Source organism: Hevea brasiliensis, chromosome 9 (genome assembly GCF_030052815.1).
Source record: "Hevea brasiliensis isolate MT/VB/25A 57/8 chromosome 9, ASM3005281v1, whole genome shotgun sequence".
Taxonomy (NCBI): domain Eukaryota; kingdom Viridiplantae; phylum Streptophyta; class Magnoliopsida; order Malpighiales; family Euphorbiaceae; genus Hevea; species Hevea brasiliensis.
The window spans coordinates 7,378,816-7,394,599 of NC_079501.1; the positions used below are offsets into that span (position 1 = coordinate 7,378,816).

The 15,784-nt window shown below is 28.9% G+C and overlaps 2 protein-coding genes across 2 annotated transcripts; one reads left to right on the plus strand and one right to left on the minus strand.

The window, feature by feature from the left end:
• Positions 1-5,481: 5,481 nt before the first annotated feature.
• Positions 5,482-10,761, plus strand: LOC110652625 (potassium transporter 5-like). The gene is made up of 8 exons (XM_058152670.1): positions 5,482-5,845; positions 6,005-6,230; positions 7,695-7,943; positions 8,191-8,241; positions 8,484-8,744; positions 8,845-9,012; positions 9,103-9,357; positions 9,459-10,761. The coding sequence occupies exons 1-8, from the start codon at positions 5,675-5,677 to the stop codon at positions 10,400-10,402; spliced, it is 2,325 nt and encodes a 774-aa protein (XP_058008653.1). The 5' UTR covers positions 5,482-5,674; the 3' UTR covers positions 10,403-10,761.
• Positions 10,762-11,685: 924 nt separating this feature from the next.
• LOC110640755 (nuclear transcription factor Y subunit B-4-like) lies at positions 11,686-12,702 on the minus strand. Its single transcript, XM_021792222.2, has one exon. The coding sequence runs from the start codon at positions 12,659-12,661 to the stop codon at positions 12,152-12,154; it is 510 nt and encodes a 169-aa protein (XP_021647914.1). The 5' UTR covers positions 12,662-12,702; the 3' UTR covers positions 11,686-12,151.
• Between the last annotated feature and the right edge of the window lie 3,082 nt (positions 12,703-15,784).

Genomic DNA, 15,784 nt, shown 5'->3' on the forward strand with positions numbered 1-15,784 from the left:
TTGGATTAATAATTCTTTAATTATGTATGAGATTGGAGGTTAAATTCTATGCATTAATGAATTATAGAGGTCATGATATGTGCCTTCGCTTTGTTTTAATGATGAAAACAAAGTATATAAGACAACTGCCCTTAATTATTGCTCGTAAAATAATTTGAATTGCAGTCAAAACTTTCAAATTTGAAATTCCTGCTCGATTACGTTAATCTGATTTGACCTAATGATTAATTAAATATATGTTATTCATTCGATAAGCTTAGATTTTAATTTTTTATTCTTTTAATTTTTTATTTTTAAAAAATATTTAAGAGTTGAAATAATTTAAATTATATAATAAGAATAGCCTTAAATATAATTTTATTGATCATTAATTTAAAAAAAAAAAAAATCTAGGCTTTTACTGCATTTTCTCCACGAGTTGTACTATACCCGTGTTCCTGCCTCCCTGGTGCCAGGTCTTGATCAGTTGAAACCTAATGTTTTTATGAAAGTTAGAAGACTAGAACTGCGTGAGCTAGCCTATGGCTTTTCATGGGTAATAATAGAATTAAGAATGCCAACTACCAAACCAAGCTATCCGTGCACCTTTCATTCCTTAACTAAATATTATTTTAATAAATTTAATGCTAAATAATTAAAAAAAATCTAAATTTTTATAATTTTTTCATTTTTAGTAAATTTTTTAATTTTATCAATCTAGTTTTAAATTTTTACATTAATTTTAATTTTAACAATTAATTTAATTAATGAAAATAATTTAAATATTTTCAATGAAATCATTTGCAATTCACTGTTTAATTGGCAAATGCGCTTTACAAGTTAAATAATTAGGTAATTATTTTATTTATTTTTATTATTTTAGTAATTATTTTAGAATACATTAAATAAAAATATTGTTTTATTAAATCAAATGCTTATTTTTTTTAAAGTTATAATTAGATTTATTTTGATTACATTATTTATTAATATTTTATGATTAAATATTTGATTTTTTAATTTATTAAATCTTAAATTTGAGATAAAATAATAAGAAAAAAGTTAAATTAAAAGTTTGTTAAAATTAAGATAACAATTGTCACGACCTCCCCCCCTGCCCACCCTATCCAAGGCAAGGCTAAACCCTACATTTAAAGCCCGAAACTAACCCAATGGCCCAGCCCCAAGGCAATTTTGCAAAATTTTCAAAACAAGGCAAGCAAAGACCACAAAAAAAATCTTTAAACCACATAATTTATATTCACCTCACATATTTTGGCTCAAATATATCATTTCATCATATTCTCATAAAAATCATCTCATAATCTCAACATAAAATAAAATCAATCAAAATAAAATATCAATCAATAATCAAATAATAACAAAATTCATATATTAATACAAAACATAATATATAAATAACAAATAAAATCAATCAAATCAAATAAAAATTTATATAATAATAAAATATTAAAAAACAAAAAATAATTAAAAAAATAAAATAAAAAAAAAAAAATTAAATAAAAAAATGAAAAAAAAAAAAAAATAAAATTGAGAAAAAAAATTAAAAATTATAAAAGAAAAAAATCAATTTTAATAAAAATATCTATAAACATCAAAAAATCAAATAACTCGCAACAAAAAAAAAATAAAACATCAAAAATAACATCAATCATAAGCATCAAAAGCAAATCATGGATCAAATCACATCTGCACCAATCATAATATATTGGGTCATCATCTCTTATCTTCTCTAATACACAAATCCAACTCCAAAAAACATCAACTATACTCCAACCTTAAACCAAAAAAACCAATAAGAGGTCCACGGAACACGTCCCCGCGACTATCCTGCAAGAAACAGATCCTCAAAAGAACACCACCACCCGTCCATCAAGCACATCCACATCCACACGCACCCACACCGCCACGCCAACGCACGCACCAGTCCAAATACAACAACACACAACATATGCAACATAATATAACATAAATGCTTATGCGTATACATATATGCATATATATAATATATATATATATATAATAAATATATATATAATATAAATATATAAAAATAAAAAAAAATAATTAATATTTAAAAATTTACAAAAACTTGAATTCTAATTTGGCGAGGCTGAAGAAATTACAATAAATTACAAATCAAAATTACAATTACACAATACAATTACAAAATAAAACAAAAAAAAAACAAACAAAATCACAAAAAAAAAAAAAACCTAAAAAAAACCTACACCTAGTAAAAAAGCAACCTAAAAAGTCTAAAAAAACTAATAAATACTTCATCACAATATATATATATATCAACAAATCATATCAATCATCATCATCCCTCTCATCACATCATATCATCAAATCAATAAAAATTCAAATTCATTTCATATTCCATCATTTTCAATTTTTGCAAAAATTGCAAAAAAAAAAATAAAAAAATAAAAAAAATAAAAAAAAAATTAAAAAATTAAATTAATTTAATAAAAATTATTAATTAATTTTCTAATTTTTCTTTTCTTTATTTTTTTTTTTATTTTTTTATTTTAAAATTAAAAAAAAAAAAAATTTTTTTTTCCTTTTTTCGTCTCACCTTATTTGGGAACACGACAACGACGGACAATGGGGCCGACAAAAACCTCAGCCCAATTAGGCTTTTTTCGAGCCGGCTTCATCGAACTTTTTCCGCTGCAGAATTCGATCAATGAATAAAATCACCGAAGATCCCCATACGACGACGGTACAACATTTTTTTTTTTTTTTTTTTTACTTTCTTTTTTTTTTAATTTTAAAAAAGAATTTAAAAAAGTAAAAAAACCCACAAAAAAGCGAAAAAAAAAAAAAATTAAAAAAAAATGAAAAAAGCGGCGAATGGAGCGTGCTGGTGGCTGATGTTTTGGTGTGGTTTTGGTTTTTTTTGGTTCTGGAAAAATCGAAAAAAAAAAAAAAATCTAAAAATGAAAAAAAAAAAAATCTAAAAAAAATTTCGATGGATTTCGTTCTTGGTGAATATGTTTGAGATGATGAAAGATGAGAAGATGTCAGATTTTGGACCTGGTGGTGGGTGGGGGGTCCGCGGGGGGGGCGGGGGTCGGGGGCGTGCGCGCGCCGCGCGCAGCGGCGGCGCGCGCGTTCGCCGGCGGCGTGGGCCGGAATTCGGGGGGGGGGGCTGCGGGGAGGGCAGGGGCGGGAGGAGAGGGAGGGGAGAGAGGAGGGAGAGAGAGAGAGAGAGAGAGAGAGAGAGAGAGGAGAGCGAGAGAGAGAGAAGAAGAAGAAAAGAAGAGAAGTCGGTCCCGTCCGATCCCCCGATCGTCGATTCGATTTCTTTCGATCGAAAAAAAAATTTTTTATTTTTTTTAAAAAAAAAAAAAAAAAAAAAAAAAAAAAAAAAAAAAAAAAAAAAAAAAAGACTCCAAATATATTTTTTTTTTTTTACGTGTGGTTTTAATTAATTTTTAAAAAATCATCAAGTTTTTTTTTTTTAAAAAAAAACCCGATTTTTAAAATCCGAAAAATCTCAAAAAAATTCCTAAAATTCAAATAAAATTAAAATACCAAAAATACTCATAAATAATAAAATTTGGGGTGTTACAACAATATATATTAGATATATTATTCAATTATATATATATTTTTTTTTATCAATAGAAAGTTTGTTAAGATTATTGAAAATGTTAAAATTATTGAAAGAATTAATAAAATTAAATTGGTTATCTAAAAATGACAATATATAAATTAAAAAAATCTGAATAATTTGTTAATCAATGAGTTTAATTATTTGAATTAAATTTATTGTTAAAATTGAAATTAATATGAAAAGTTTATGATTAAATTAATAACATTAAAATATTTGGTTTAAATTAATAATTAACATAAATATTTTATTTTTTTATCATTTAGTTTCAATTCAATAAAAATTTATTCAATTAATAATAACGAAAATTTTTTATTAATTATTTTTATTTTATGAAAAATATTTTGAAAATAATATTTAAAATATAATAATTAATATAAAATTTAAAAATAAAATTTAATCTTAATATACATAAATTATTTTAATTATATCTTTGTTCATAATAAAAAAACATTTTTTTTATTAAATACCAACTAGAGTTCATTGATCACATTTTTCTTATAACGGATATATTTTGATCATTAGTTATAATAAAATTCATATGAAATTTATTATAATAAATAATTATAATAATATTTATAATGATTTTAATTTAAAATTTCCCCTTGAATTTTTGCGTGTGATTGTCTATGCTAAATATCATTATCATGAGCCGTAGAATTTGATTATTTGAAGACACAGTAATATCAATAATTATGTACCCTACTTCAAAAATGTCAAGAAAGCTCCAAATTTGAGCCACAAACTTTACATTTCCGTATTTCATATGTAGCTAGCTTTGCCCACACATTGCCCATTGCTTCTTTAAGGTCAAGCCACTTTACCGCACCCTATCTTTGATTCCTTTGACTTTTTTACTTTATTCATTTTTCTATTGGCATCTTAATAGCTCACCTCACCTGTTCCAGCTGCATTTTGTCCAATTGCTATCTAAACATTTAATGCAACTAAAAATATTATCAACTATTATTTTTAAACAAAACAAAAATTCAATCAAGCATCACTACATTCATGTGACTTTAACAGATAATTGTAATTAAATCATATCAAAATAATCAAATCAAATAAATGAAAATAACAATTAAAAAAAAAATATATGAGCCCTCCACAAACTTATTAATAAGATTCCATTTGAAATTTATGAAAATGATTTTTTTTAAAAACATTGTTTTTTATATTAAAATTGTTTTTAATTATTTTTGAATTTTTTAATTAATAGAACCCTTTTTCCAATAAGATGAAGAGTATATCCACCCTCAATTATTTTATCAAAAAAAAAATTAAAATTTATATACAATAAATTAAATTATTCAAAATTTTTAAATAATAAATTAAAAGTTTCTTCCACTGTCTCATATAGATCAATATTAATATTTTTATTTTTATTTTCTTTATTTAATCTGTAAAAATAATTAAGAGTAGATTCATAATGTTTAAAGATTTTGCTTCTGAATTAGAATTGAAATTAAAAGAAAAATTTTTCTTTTTTTTTTTTCTAATGTTTCTTTAAATTCATACTGCTGAAGGAGAAGGTGCAGATTTCATTGATGTAATTTTGTTGTCATCAATCTAATAATTTGATAAAATTAAGGGTTAAAATTGATAAATCGTTTAATTATTAGTATTTATAATTAAAAAAATTATTTAAAACAATAAAGCGTGTAATAGTAATAGTCATTCAAACTGCAAACAGTGATAAATGCATATGAAAAAGCAAGGAAATTCACATTGGGAAGATCTTTTAAGAGGGACCCACCCATCAACGTCTATGCCTCGGAGGTCTCGTTGAGGTAGTACGTTCCCATAAAGCCGTTGTTTTCTTTTTGTCTCATTTCCCATTTTACAGCTTCTCCCCTTCTCTTCTTTAAATATCCGCCTTCACCCACCCCTCATCGCTAGGTGCCCGGACCCCCACAACTCACACCGCCACGCCCCCACACGTTGGAAGCCAAGCCATCAGAGTTTGACTCGTAATTAAGATACCCTTTTCCCTTTAAATTTTCATCGCTTCTTATCTCATCTCCTAACCAAAACGAAAGCTAGAGTTACGAGAAAATGGCTGAAAATGGTAACGTAGTAGATCAAAGCATCAATATTGGAGACAGCTCAGATCATTTTTCCAAGCCCTTGAATGGAAAGAAACTTTCCTGGCAAAAGTTGCGCCGCAATGACTCCTTGGAAATCGAATCCCGCAAGTTCCCTGGACGTCAACTCCATGGTTCTAAGGTCTGCGTCTCTGCCTGATTTTACTTGCACGGCCTTTATTCATCATTTCTTATTAAATATCGCCGTTCTTGCCGCCGTCTCCGCCACCGTTGACCTCCAGCCACTGATAATATACATCTAACTTTTTTGTTTTTTCTCTGTTTCTTTCTCTCTCTCAAGGCTGTCAGTTGGTCAGTGATCTTGCAATTGGCATTCCAGAGCATTGGGATAGTGTATGGAGATATCGGTACATCACCGCTGTATGTGTACGCGAGCACTTTCACTGATGGTATCCGCCACAACGATGACATCTTGGGTGTACTTTCTTTGATTCTGTATACCATCACTCTTATCCCTCTCATCAAGTACGTCTTAATCGTCTTGCGTGCCAACGATAATGGCGATGGTAACTTCTTTATATATTTATTTCACTTTTCTTAATTTCTTTTTACTCCATTTAATTTCCAATAATCGACCCTATTTTCTGAACATTAATATAGAATCAAATCAATATTTATACAAATTTCAGACTCATTATATATATATATATATATATATATATATATATATATATATATATATATATATATAAAATTTTTAAACATTTTAAAGGTCGCAAATCGCACTTTTTTTTTTCCTTTATAACTATGATCGAACTTATCAAGGTGGCTGGCTTCGAAGCTCCTTGTTCTGCACATATCAAGAAGTTCAACAGTCCAAACTCTAGCAGATGTGAGCATCAGGGAAAAACTTGTTTAGAGTTGGTTTATAATGAATAAAATATTTAAATACGTGGATTTCATTAATTTTATATGTAAATTATGTATATTATATTTTAAATTCATGAAGAGAACAATCAACTGGGGGAGAAATGTGAATGAGTAAGCCTTGAAGTCTATTTCGACGTCACATGCTTGCAAATTTTCAATGGTGCGAGTAAAATTGAAAACTGATGAAGTGACAGGTTGCTTATCTTAATTATAATATAAATATAATCATTAATTTTTTTAAATATATTCTATTAAATTACAATAGTTATAAGAATTTATATGATAAGATTATACAAAAATTCATTACCGCATATACATCACTTTAAATTAGATGGATAAAGTTTAATGATTTACATAATTGGAGTGAAAGATTAAAATTATATACAAAATTCAATTTTAAAATCAATAATATTGAATATAAATTCATCAAAGATTTATCATAATGAATTTCTTTTACTTGTAATACATTATTATTATTATTATTTTAGAATTCATTTCTTTAAATAGTTAGTCCATAAAAGAAAATTATTCTTAAAATTAAGCATTAAAACTTATAAAGCAAGTTTGGCTATTATTAAAAGAGAGAGCAACCATATGAAAGTTACCTTTTAAGAATAATTAATTTAATAACTATATATTTTACTTAAAAAAATGGCCAAGTTTGGGGCCATGGCCCCTCAGATCTCTTAATAGTTCCGCCAGTGGCAGTGGTAATACCAATAATTTTCCTAGTGTCAGAATAGCACGTAAAATAATAAATTAATAACATCCTCATTCCATTGGCAAATTTGGTAATTGATTTCTGATATAAATCTCAATTAATCTTAGATTGTTTGCTACGAAAATTAATAAGACATAATTATTTAATTTTTTTATATTATTTAAATATGTATAGAAATTAGATTAATTTTTTATCTTTTTAATATTTATTACTTTTTGAAGGGTTAAATATTAATTTAGAAGGTCAAAATTAATAATTATTTTTTAAAAAAATTAAAATTTATAATAGTAACATTTAATTTTTAATTTTTTTAACCTTTTAATAAATATATTCTTAAATTTAAGAAAAATAATGATTAATGTACGTTTAACATTTGCAGGAGGGACATTTGCTTTGTACTCGCTGGTTTGCAGATATGCTAAAGTAGGTCTAATCCCAAGCCAACAAGCTGAGGATCGCGATGTATCTAATTTCGAGCTTGAGTTACCAAGCAAGCGTTTGCGGAGGGCAACAAAATTGAAATCCAAGCTGGAAAATAGTCAATTTGCTAAGTTATTTTTACTCTTTGCTACTATGCTTGGTACTTCCATGGTCATTGGAGATGGTGTCCTTACTCCTTGCATTTCAGGTTATTTTAATATTTTCTTTATGAAATAATTGCATAAGAGGTAAAAGAATTCCAAGGAAAAGGAAAGAAAAAGGCCTCCGTCAATGACATCAATCTTTTAGCATTTGCAAATCTGCAAGCATAGATGGTCCATGTCTTGTTACATATTTCATCTTTGGTGGGCTGGCTGCTGGCTTTTTCCTGGGAATTCTTTAGAACAAGACAATTTTAAATTTTCGTCTTTTGACTAACCAATTATATCTTGCAGTTTTATCAGCAGTTGGAGGGATCCAGCAAGCCACTACAAAAATGACCGATAGTACGTTAACAAAATTCCTTTATACATTCATGTGTATCAATATACATGTATAATAGTGTGTATTTATATATATTTTATTAATTAATTAATATTTTATTGATTTTACTGGCCTAATTAATTAATATTTTTAGTGACACAGAATTATATATAGTTGTAGAACTATGTCAGTAGGTCCAAATCCAAGATTTCCACGGCACAATTGGATTAATGGAGTTGAGTTTATTTTAACTGTATGAACACAGATATGATTGTTTGGATATCAGCAGCAATCTTGATCTGCCTGTTCATGGTTCAAAGATTCGGAACTGATAAAGTGGGCTACAGTTTTGCTCCAATAATTTGTGTTTGGTTCACAATGATTGGTGGTATTGGCGTTTACAATTTCGTCAAATATGATCCTGAAGTTGTTAAAGCTTTAAACCCAAAGCATATAATAGATTATTTCAGGAGGAACAAAGATAAAGCATGGATTTCCCTTGGTGGCGTTGTCCTTGCCATAACAGGTTTCTTCTTCCTCTTTCTCCTCTTTCTACTGTACATGCCATATTTGTATCTATTCTTCATTTCTTCTTAACGAATTTTTTTTGACTTTGGGAAATGCAGGAACTGAAGCACTATTTGCAGATGTTGGCCATTTCACAGTTCGATCCATACAAATAAGTATGTGCACTGTGACCTACCCAGCTCTTTTATGTGCATACACTGGACAAGCTGCTTTCCTTAGAAAGCACAATGATCTTGTCCCCCATACCTTTTATAAGTCTATACCAGGTTTGCGTCCACTGCCCTGTTTTTGACTTCATTTTCACTGCTTTCTCCTCTTTATTCAATATATGAACTATTTTGATCAAATCGATGCAGACCCTCTCTACTGGCCCATGTTTGTGGTGGCTGTGCTGGCTTCGATCATTGCAAGTCAAGCCATGATTTCTGGAACCTTTTCAATTATACAGCAATCGCTCTCACTTGGATGCTTCCCTCGAGTGAAAATCGTGCACACATCCACCAAATATGAAGGACAAGTTTACATTCCTGAAATCAATTACCTTCTTATGATTGCTTGTGTAGCAGTTACTCTTGGTTTTAGGAATACTACCAATATTGGCAATGCATACGGTAAGCCACAATTTTAACATATTTTATTCAAGCTATATATTCCAATTATTTCTCAAGTATCATTGTAGCGAAACCATTGAATCAACTGCTGTATATTACAGGGATTGCTGTGGTGTTTGTAATGACTCTCACATCAGCTTTTCTAGTGTTGATCATGCTGATGATATGGAAAACCAACATCCTTTATGTAATTGCCTATGTGCTAACCATTGGCGTGGTGGAACTCGTTTATTTAAGTTCTGTCCTTTACAAATTTGAGCAAGGAGGATATCTACCTTTAGCCTTTGCTGCAGTTCTCATGACCATAATGTTTGTCTGGAATGATGTGTACCGAAGGAAGTACTACTATGAGCTTGAAAACAAAATTTCTCCTGATAAGCTGAAGGAGATTGTTGCTGAGGCCAATTTTAGCAGACTTCCAGGACTTGCCATGTTCTACTCCGAGCTTGTTCAGGGTATCCCTCCCATCTTCAAGCATTATGTGGCAAATGTGCCTGCACTTCACTCAGTCCTTATTTTTGTATCCATCAAATCACTTCCCATTGGAAAGGTTCCAGTGGAAGAACGATTCCTTTTCCGCAAAGTAGAACCAATGGAGCTCAATGTGTTCCGTTGTGTAGCACGATATGGATACACGGATGTACGCAATGATCGCCATGAGCCCTTTGAGAGAATGTTGATTGAGAAATTGAAGGAGTTTATCAGAGATGATTACTGGTTAAAGAAGGCAATTCTGAATAATGGTGAGACAACCAGTGATCAAGAAATTGACGATGGACAAATTGATGAAAATACAAATACGAAGCAAGAAGATTTAGAGGATGTGGATAACCAGATTGACATGATCGACAGAGTATGGCGTGCTGGCGTTGTTCACTTGATTGGTGAGAATGACGTGGTTGCAGGCGAAGGAGCAAATGTAGGAAAGAGAATTCTGATAGATTATGCTTTCAATTTCTTGAAAAGAAACTTGAGACAGAGTGAGAAAGTGTTTGATATTCCGCAGAAGCGCATGCTCAAAGTAGGTATGACTTATGAGCTTTAGAAAATGAAGTAAATGAAGGTGTGATGGATCAACCTGAGAACCTTAGAAGTAAAAAAAATGGTTACTAAGAACAACTAAACAAGCAGGAAGGCAAGTAAAAGAAGATAAATTCCTTCTCCGAAAGTGAAGCAGAAGTTCGATGCATGCATGAAGCTATTCTCTTTGTGAACGATAAAACAGAATGTTTTATGTAAAGCACGTATAGCTGAGGATTTCTCATCTTTCAGAGAAAATGGAGTGCTATCTAGGCTTAGTATTGCTGACTGATGTATAATTTTCTCTTGATGTAGTGCCATTGTATATGCAAAGCTTAAGTAAAGTGTAAGTTATTTTCAGCAATTAAATATTACTATTTCCAATTGACGTGGTATAGAGTGAGAATGAATTGAGGTAGTGAGAATGAAGGTGAATGAGGAGAGTGGAAGAGCAAGTTTAAACCGTAAATATGTTTCTTACATGCTAATTCCAATTAAAGAAAAAAAGGGTCATAAATTGTTGAACATTAATCTATTTAGATCGTATTTCTAATTTCATATATGATTTCGAATTAAAATTTTCTACTAAAAGAAATCATGGAAAAACTTACCTCCATCATAAAATAAATTAGATTTATCGAGAAATTTATAAGAGACCATATATTTAATTCATGAGAAATTTTTGCTAGACTCAATTTATTATAAATACAATTATTTTGGAGTCAATATATAATATATATATATATAATAAAATTCACATGAAAAATAAGTGAAACTCATATATTTACATTTTAAATTTATAATGAACTAGATTTAAATAAGTTTTCTCTCTATTTATTTAAAATAAAAAAATAAAAACCATTGAATAAAAATGAAAAAGATAAATGTTATCATGAATATGGATTCTCAATTGCAAAATAAATATAAAATATTCAATTTTTATCATAATCTTCATTAGGAAAGAATTTCCCTAATTGAAATTATACTAAAATTAAAGAAGTTAATAAAAAAAAAATTGACAAGAGCATATGATCATGTATAATGGCTGTTATTAAAAAAAAAAAACCTATTATATATATATATATATATATAAATGAAATAATTTTATCTATACGTAATTTATTATATATAGATACAGGGTATAATATATAAGTGAAAATTATATATAAAATAGATGAAATTCACATATTTACATATTGAATCTATAATAAATCAAATTTAGATAAATTTTTTACATATCAATGAATTAATCATGATAATAACAAACCAAAATTATGTTACGGTGATATGACCATCTACAAGGGCATGTACAAGTCAAGTAACTTCTATTTCAATTTTCAACAGACTATTGAGGCAAGCCTTACAGTTCTTTCCACAGCATGATAAACAACCTCGAAAGGCAAACAATAGCCCGTTTAACTCAATTAGAGTTCAGGTTAAAACAAAATCAAAATGATGAGGTAATTGAACCAAGACCAATTAAGTTAGCTATAAATCCTTCTAAAAAAGCATAGCAATAAGCTGTGGCAAGTTTATAAATAATTCCCAGTCGCAAGGATTAATTAAACGACATAATACACACAACTATTACTCCAATAACAGTCAATCAAAACACAAACCAGGGAGATTTTAAGCCCACACCAACTAAAATCCCTTAGCCCTCCCCATCCCCCACCCAGAAAACTGCATATTGTTCACACTTACTATATCAATTAATATCTTCAAGTAAGGCTAGAGATAGATTATATGTTACCATATGTATACTTGATGGAGCTCAAAATCGCCTGGACAGAGAAGTTTTACTTCTTTCAACCACTGGGAAAATCAATGGAGTGGTAGATTTCCTCGTCTGATCACCTCTATAACTCAACGAATCGTCTTTTTCTTCATTCTTGCTTGCTCTATGGTTAGCTCTCTCTCCTTCCTGCTCCCTGTATTTATACAAATACCTTTTGAGTGGCTCAGCATAGTCATCAAACCCTAGAGTAGCAAGAGCCCAGCAAATGTCATCCCCGTTAACTGTTTTCCGCTTCTCTTTATGACATTTATCGGATGCTTCACCAGTGACAAAGCTTATGAACTCCGAGACACATTCTTGCATGGTTTCTTTAGCTTCCTTGGATATTTTTGCATTCGGAGGCAGAATCTGCTTCATGATCCGCCCCACATTAGCTATTGGAAGCAATCTATCTTGCTCTTTCATGATGCCATCCTCACCTGAAGCACTGCTAGCTCCTGCAAAGTTGTACTTTTGGCATGAATAACTGCCTATGTTATCCACCATATCTCAATAAAGAGAGGAAACTGATATCTTGTTAAACACAAACACTTGGCTTTTAAATGCAACTAATGTATTAATATATAGCAAATATCCTTTATATAATAAGAAGATATATAAAGCAATTTCAACTGGAGCCGTAAGTTTCGAGTCTCAAAAACTTTTCTTTTCCTTAAAATTAATAATTAAAAGAATATGCATATGTCATCTTCATGTATGTGCATGATGGTCATGATGATATGTCACAACATGATCCTGGTCAGCATTTGATGGGGAACACAATGGTGGGCAAGTTACTAGAGTTGGCATGAGTTAGGTCTTCCCTTTTTCTTTTAAAATTGGAAAGCATAAGAATTAAGTGGTCATGGGAGCAACCTAACCCTAATTGAGAAAGAAAAGGACTCAAAACTTATTAAATGTGGACAAAAATTAAAAATGGTCCCCTTCCTTCCTCCCAGATTTAAGTGTTTAATTAATTAATTAATCATTAATGCTTCCAATAAGTCTGAAACAAGCAATGTTTAAATAATAGTGTGAAGTGAACTTGTGGTGTATCTATTGTACAAGTGTGTTGCTTAATATGTACAGACAACCAAATTAAGACCTAAAAAGAATGGATTAATTGTATAAATTAGAAACCCTATGTAGTGTTGGATTACCTACTTTCATTAGTTCTTTAAAATATGGGATTTTGTCATCCTAGACGACTAGCAAATCATTTTACTTTGGAAGCTAAACTTTAAGAGTTCTTGATGATGGCGATCTCCATCTCCTCCAGCAGGAACTCTGTACTAATGAATAAAAAAGCTTGGAGAATTATAGCTCTAAATTCAACTTATACGTAGCAATATGTCGCGTGGCGATTACTGGTTAATCAATCAATCCGGTTTGGATGAATTTTTTTTTTAAATATTAATTAATTCATTTGGTGCAAATTCATTTTCAGGTCATGAATCATTATGCATTGTTAAGCCATCCCTACATTCCACATGTACTTTGAAAATGACTCAATTCCATTTTAATTAATTAGATCATCCATAAAGTTATTGAATTTTTTTTTCAATAATTAAATATATGAACTACTTAAGAGAGCACATTATTATTAGATGCTCATATTTTTTTAAATCAAATTCTACATCAGCCATATCTAACACTCATAGATTCTGCTAAAAAATAAAATAAAATAAGCAAAAGCTACTAGATGTATGACAATTGCTATAAAAATTTTATTCCTCTTTTTAGTTAAAAGTTCTAAATTCATGAACTAAATTGCTATTTGAGGTCAAAAATATTATAAGTTAATTACTATATATACACATAAACCCTAATTCAAAGTGGCCGATTAGCATTGAAAAATTTAAGATATGAAAGACAAAACATGTGCAGTAAACGACAACAAAACCCTTAGAAAGAAGAGTTATAATCAGGGTTAATTAATAGTTTAGAAAACTGTGCCCCAACTTGATATTTTATAGTTAATTAATGTTTTCATATTTTTTATTAATTATATTTTTAATTAACTTACAAACTCTTAAAAGAATAATCTTTTGCCAGCAATAAAATCAACATGAAAAAATATTTTAATAAATAAAAAAAAATCAACATATACAAAAATTTGCAAAAATTATGTTGAAGATTAAACCTGCCAATTATCTTGAGTTTAAGGCTGTATAATACACAAAGAGAATATTTAATTTGACTTATAAATTAGTAAAATAAAAAAATTATAAGTAGATTAATATTTAATTTTATTTATTAGTTAAAAATTTTATTTAAAATAAGTTATAAGTAAAAACACTTCACTTATAATTTATCTATTCATTTTAAAACTACTCTTCAATTAAGTAAAAGACTATATTATTCAAATGTTTTTTAAAAATATTAAAATTATTCTCATTTTGACAACTATAATACTTAATTATATATCTATTTGATAATTTAATCAATTAAATTATTTTTAGACACCCTTTACACTTAAATTATTTAAAAATTATTTTAAAATAATTTTATTAAATAATTAATTACTTATTTTTAATTTGACTCGTAAATTAAAAAAATATATTTTAAGTCAAAAGTTAAAAATAAGTAGTCAAATAAAATACTCTCAAAATTTAAAAGTATAAAAAAAAAAAAAAAACAGATTGAAAGTATAAAATGAAAATGGAATGATGAGGAATTAAACAAAACTTGGACGGTGAGAAATTAAAAAATATAATTTTTTTTTTGGCTGAAGTCATTTATATTCTGAGGAAATTCAGGTTCAGGTATATGCTATTGTATATATATTCTGAGAAAGTTTTGCGTTGTTAAGGAATATATCCCATTGCCATTTTTATATTAATTAAGATATCTTGTAATATATAATATATATTCCATTGCTTAATGAGTGAAAAACCTGTAGATCTAACTATACTTTTGCTTTGCTGCGTGAATCCACTGTTCATAGAACATGATTTGTGGTCCATATTTACTAAATAATTACAAAGTTTGCTTCGATCATTAGCCCCGCAGCTGAATAAAAGCAGCATAAAAACAACAGGAAGGACATAGTTATTGGTCTCATAATCTCCCTTTAAAACCTTTTGTATCTCTTTAATTTTAATTTCAAGAGGCCACATTCCATATCCAGCTTTTGTTGAGAACGTGAGATTCGCCTCATCAAATTCCCAGTTGGTGGGCATCTGAGCTGATCTAATAAAAGAATTTATGGACCAATCCTGGAAAGTCTACGCTGAAAGGGAAAATCACTGATTCTTGTTTCAGTTTGTTTAGGTTTTCCTTAACCCAACTCAGTATGCTGAATGCTTACGCATTAGCTAGATTTTCTCTGTTGTTTTTTTCATTTATTCCCTTCTCTACGTGTCAACAATATTAAATACTGCCACTTGAACTCTCTTTATTGGATGCTTGCCCTCTCTATATTTTTGATTTACCAGTCTTATCTCAGATTAGGTTCCATTATTTTAAGATAAAATACAATTAGCCTCTTTATTATTATATTAAGAATTTGGTAATCAAATATTTTTTTTATATATAATATAAGATATTAAAATTTTAATCTTAACAACTCATTCCCTCTTGCAAATTTTCAATAAAAAAAATAATTAATTCCTTTAAGCTGTACTGTTG

What these genes read in the sequence shown, in the direction of transcription:
- LOC110652625 (XM_058152670.1), top strand. Translation starts at nt 5,675, where the DNA reads ATGGCTGAAAATGGTAACGTAGTAGATCAAAGCATCAATATTGGAGAC. An exon ending in CTTTTATAAGTCTATACCAG is followed by an intron (nt 9,013 to 9,102) that starts GTTTGCGTCCAC and finishes AAATCGATGCAG; the next exon opens with ACCCTCTCTACTGGCCCATG. An exon ending in CAATATTGGCAATGCATACG is followed by an intron (nt 9,358 to 9,458) that starts GTAAGCCACAAT and finishes TGTATATTACAG; the next exon opens with GGATTGCTGTGGTGTTTGTA.
- LOC110640755 (XM_021792222.2), bottom strand. Translation starts at nt 12,661, where the DNA reads ATGGTGGATAACATAGGCAGTTATTCATGCCAAAAGTACAACTTTGCA.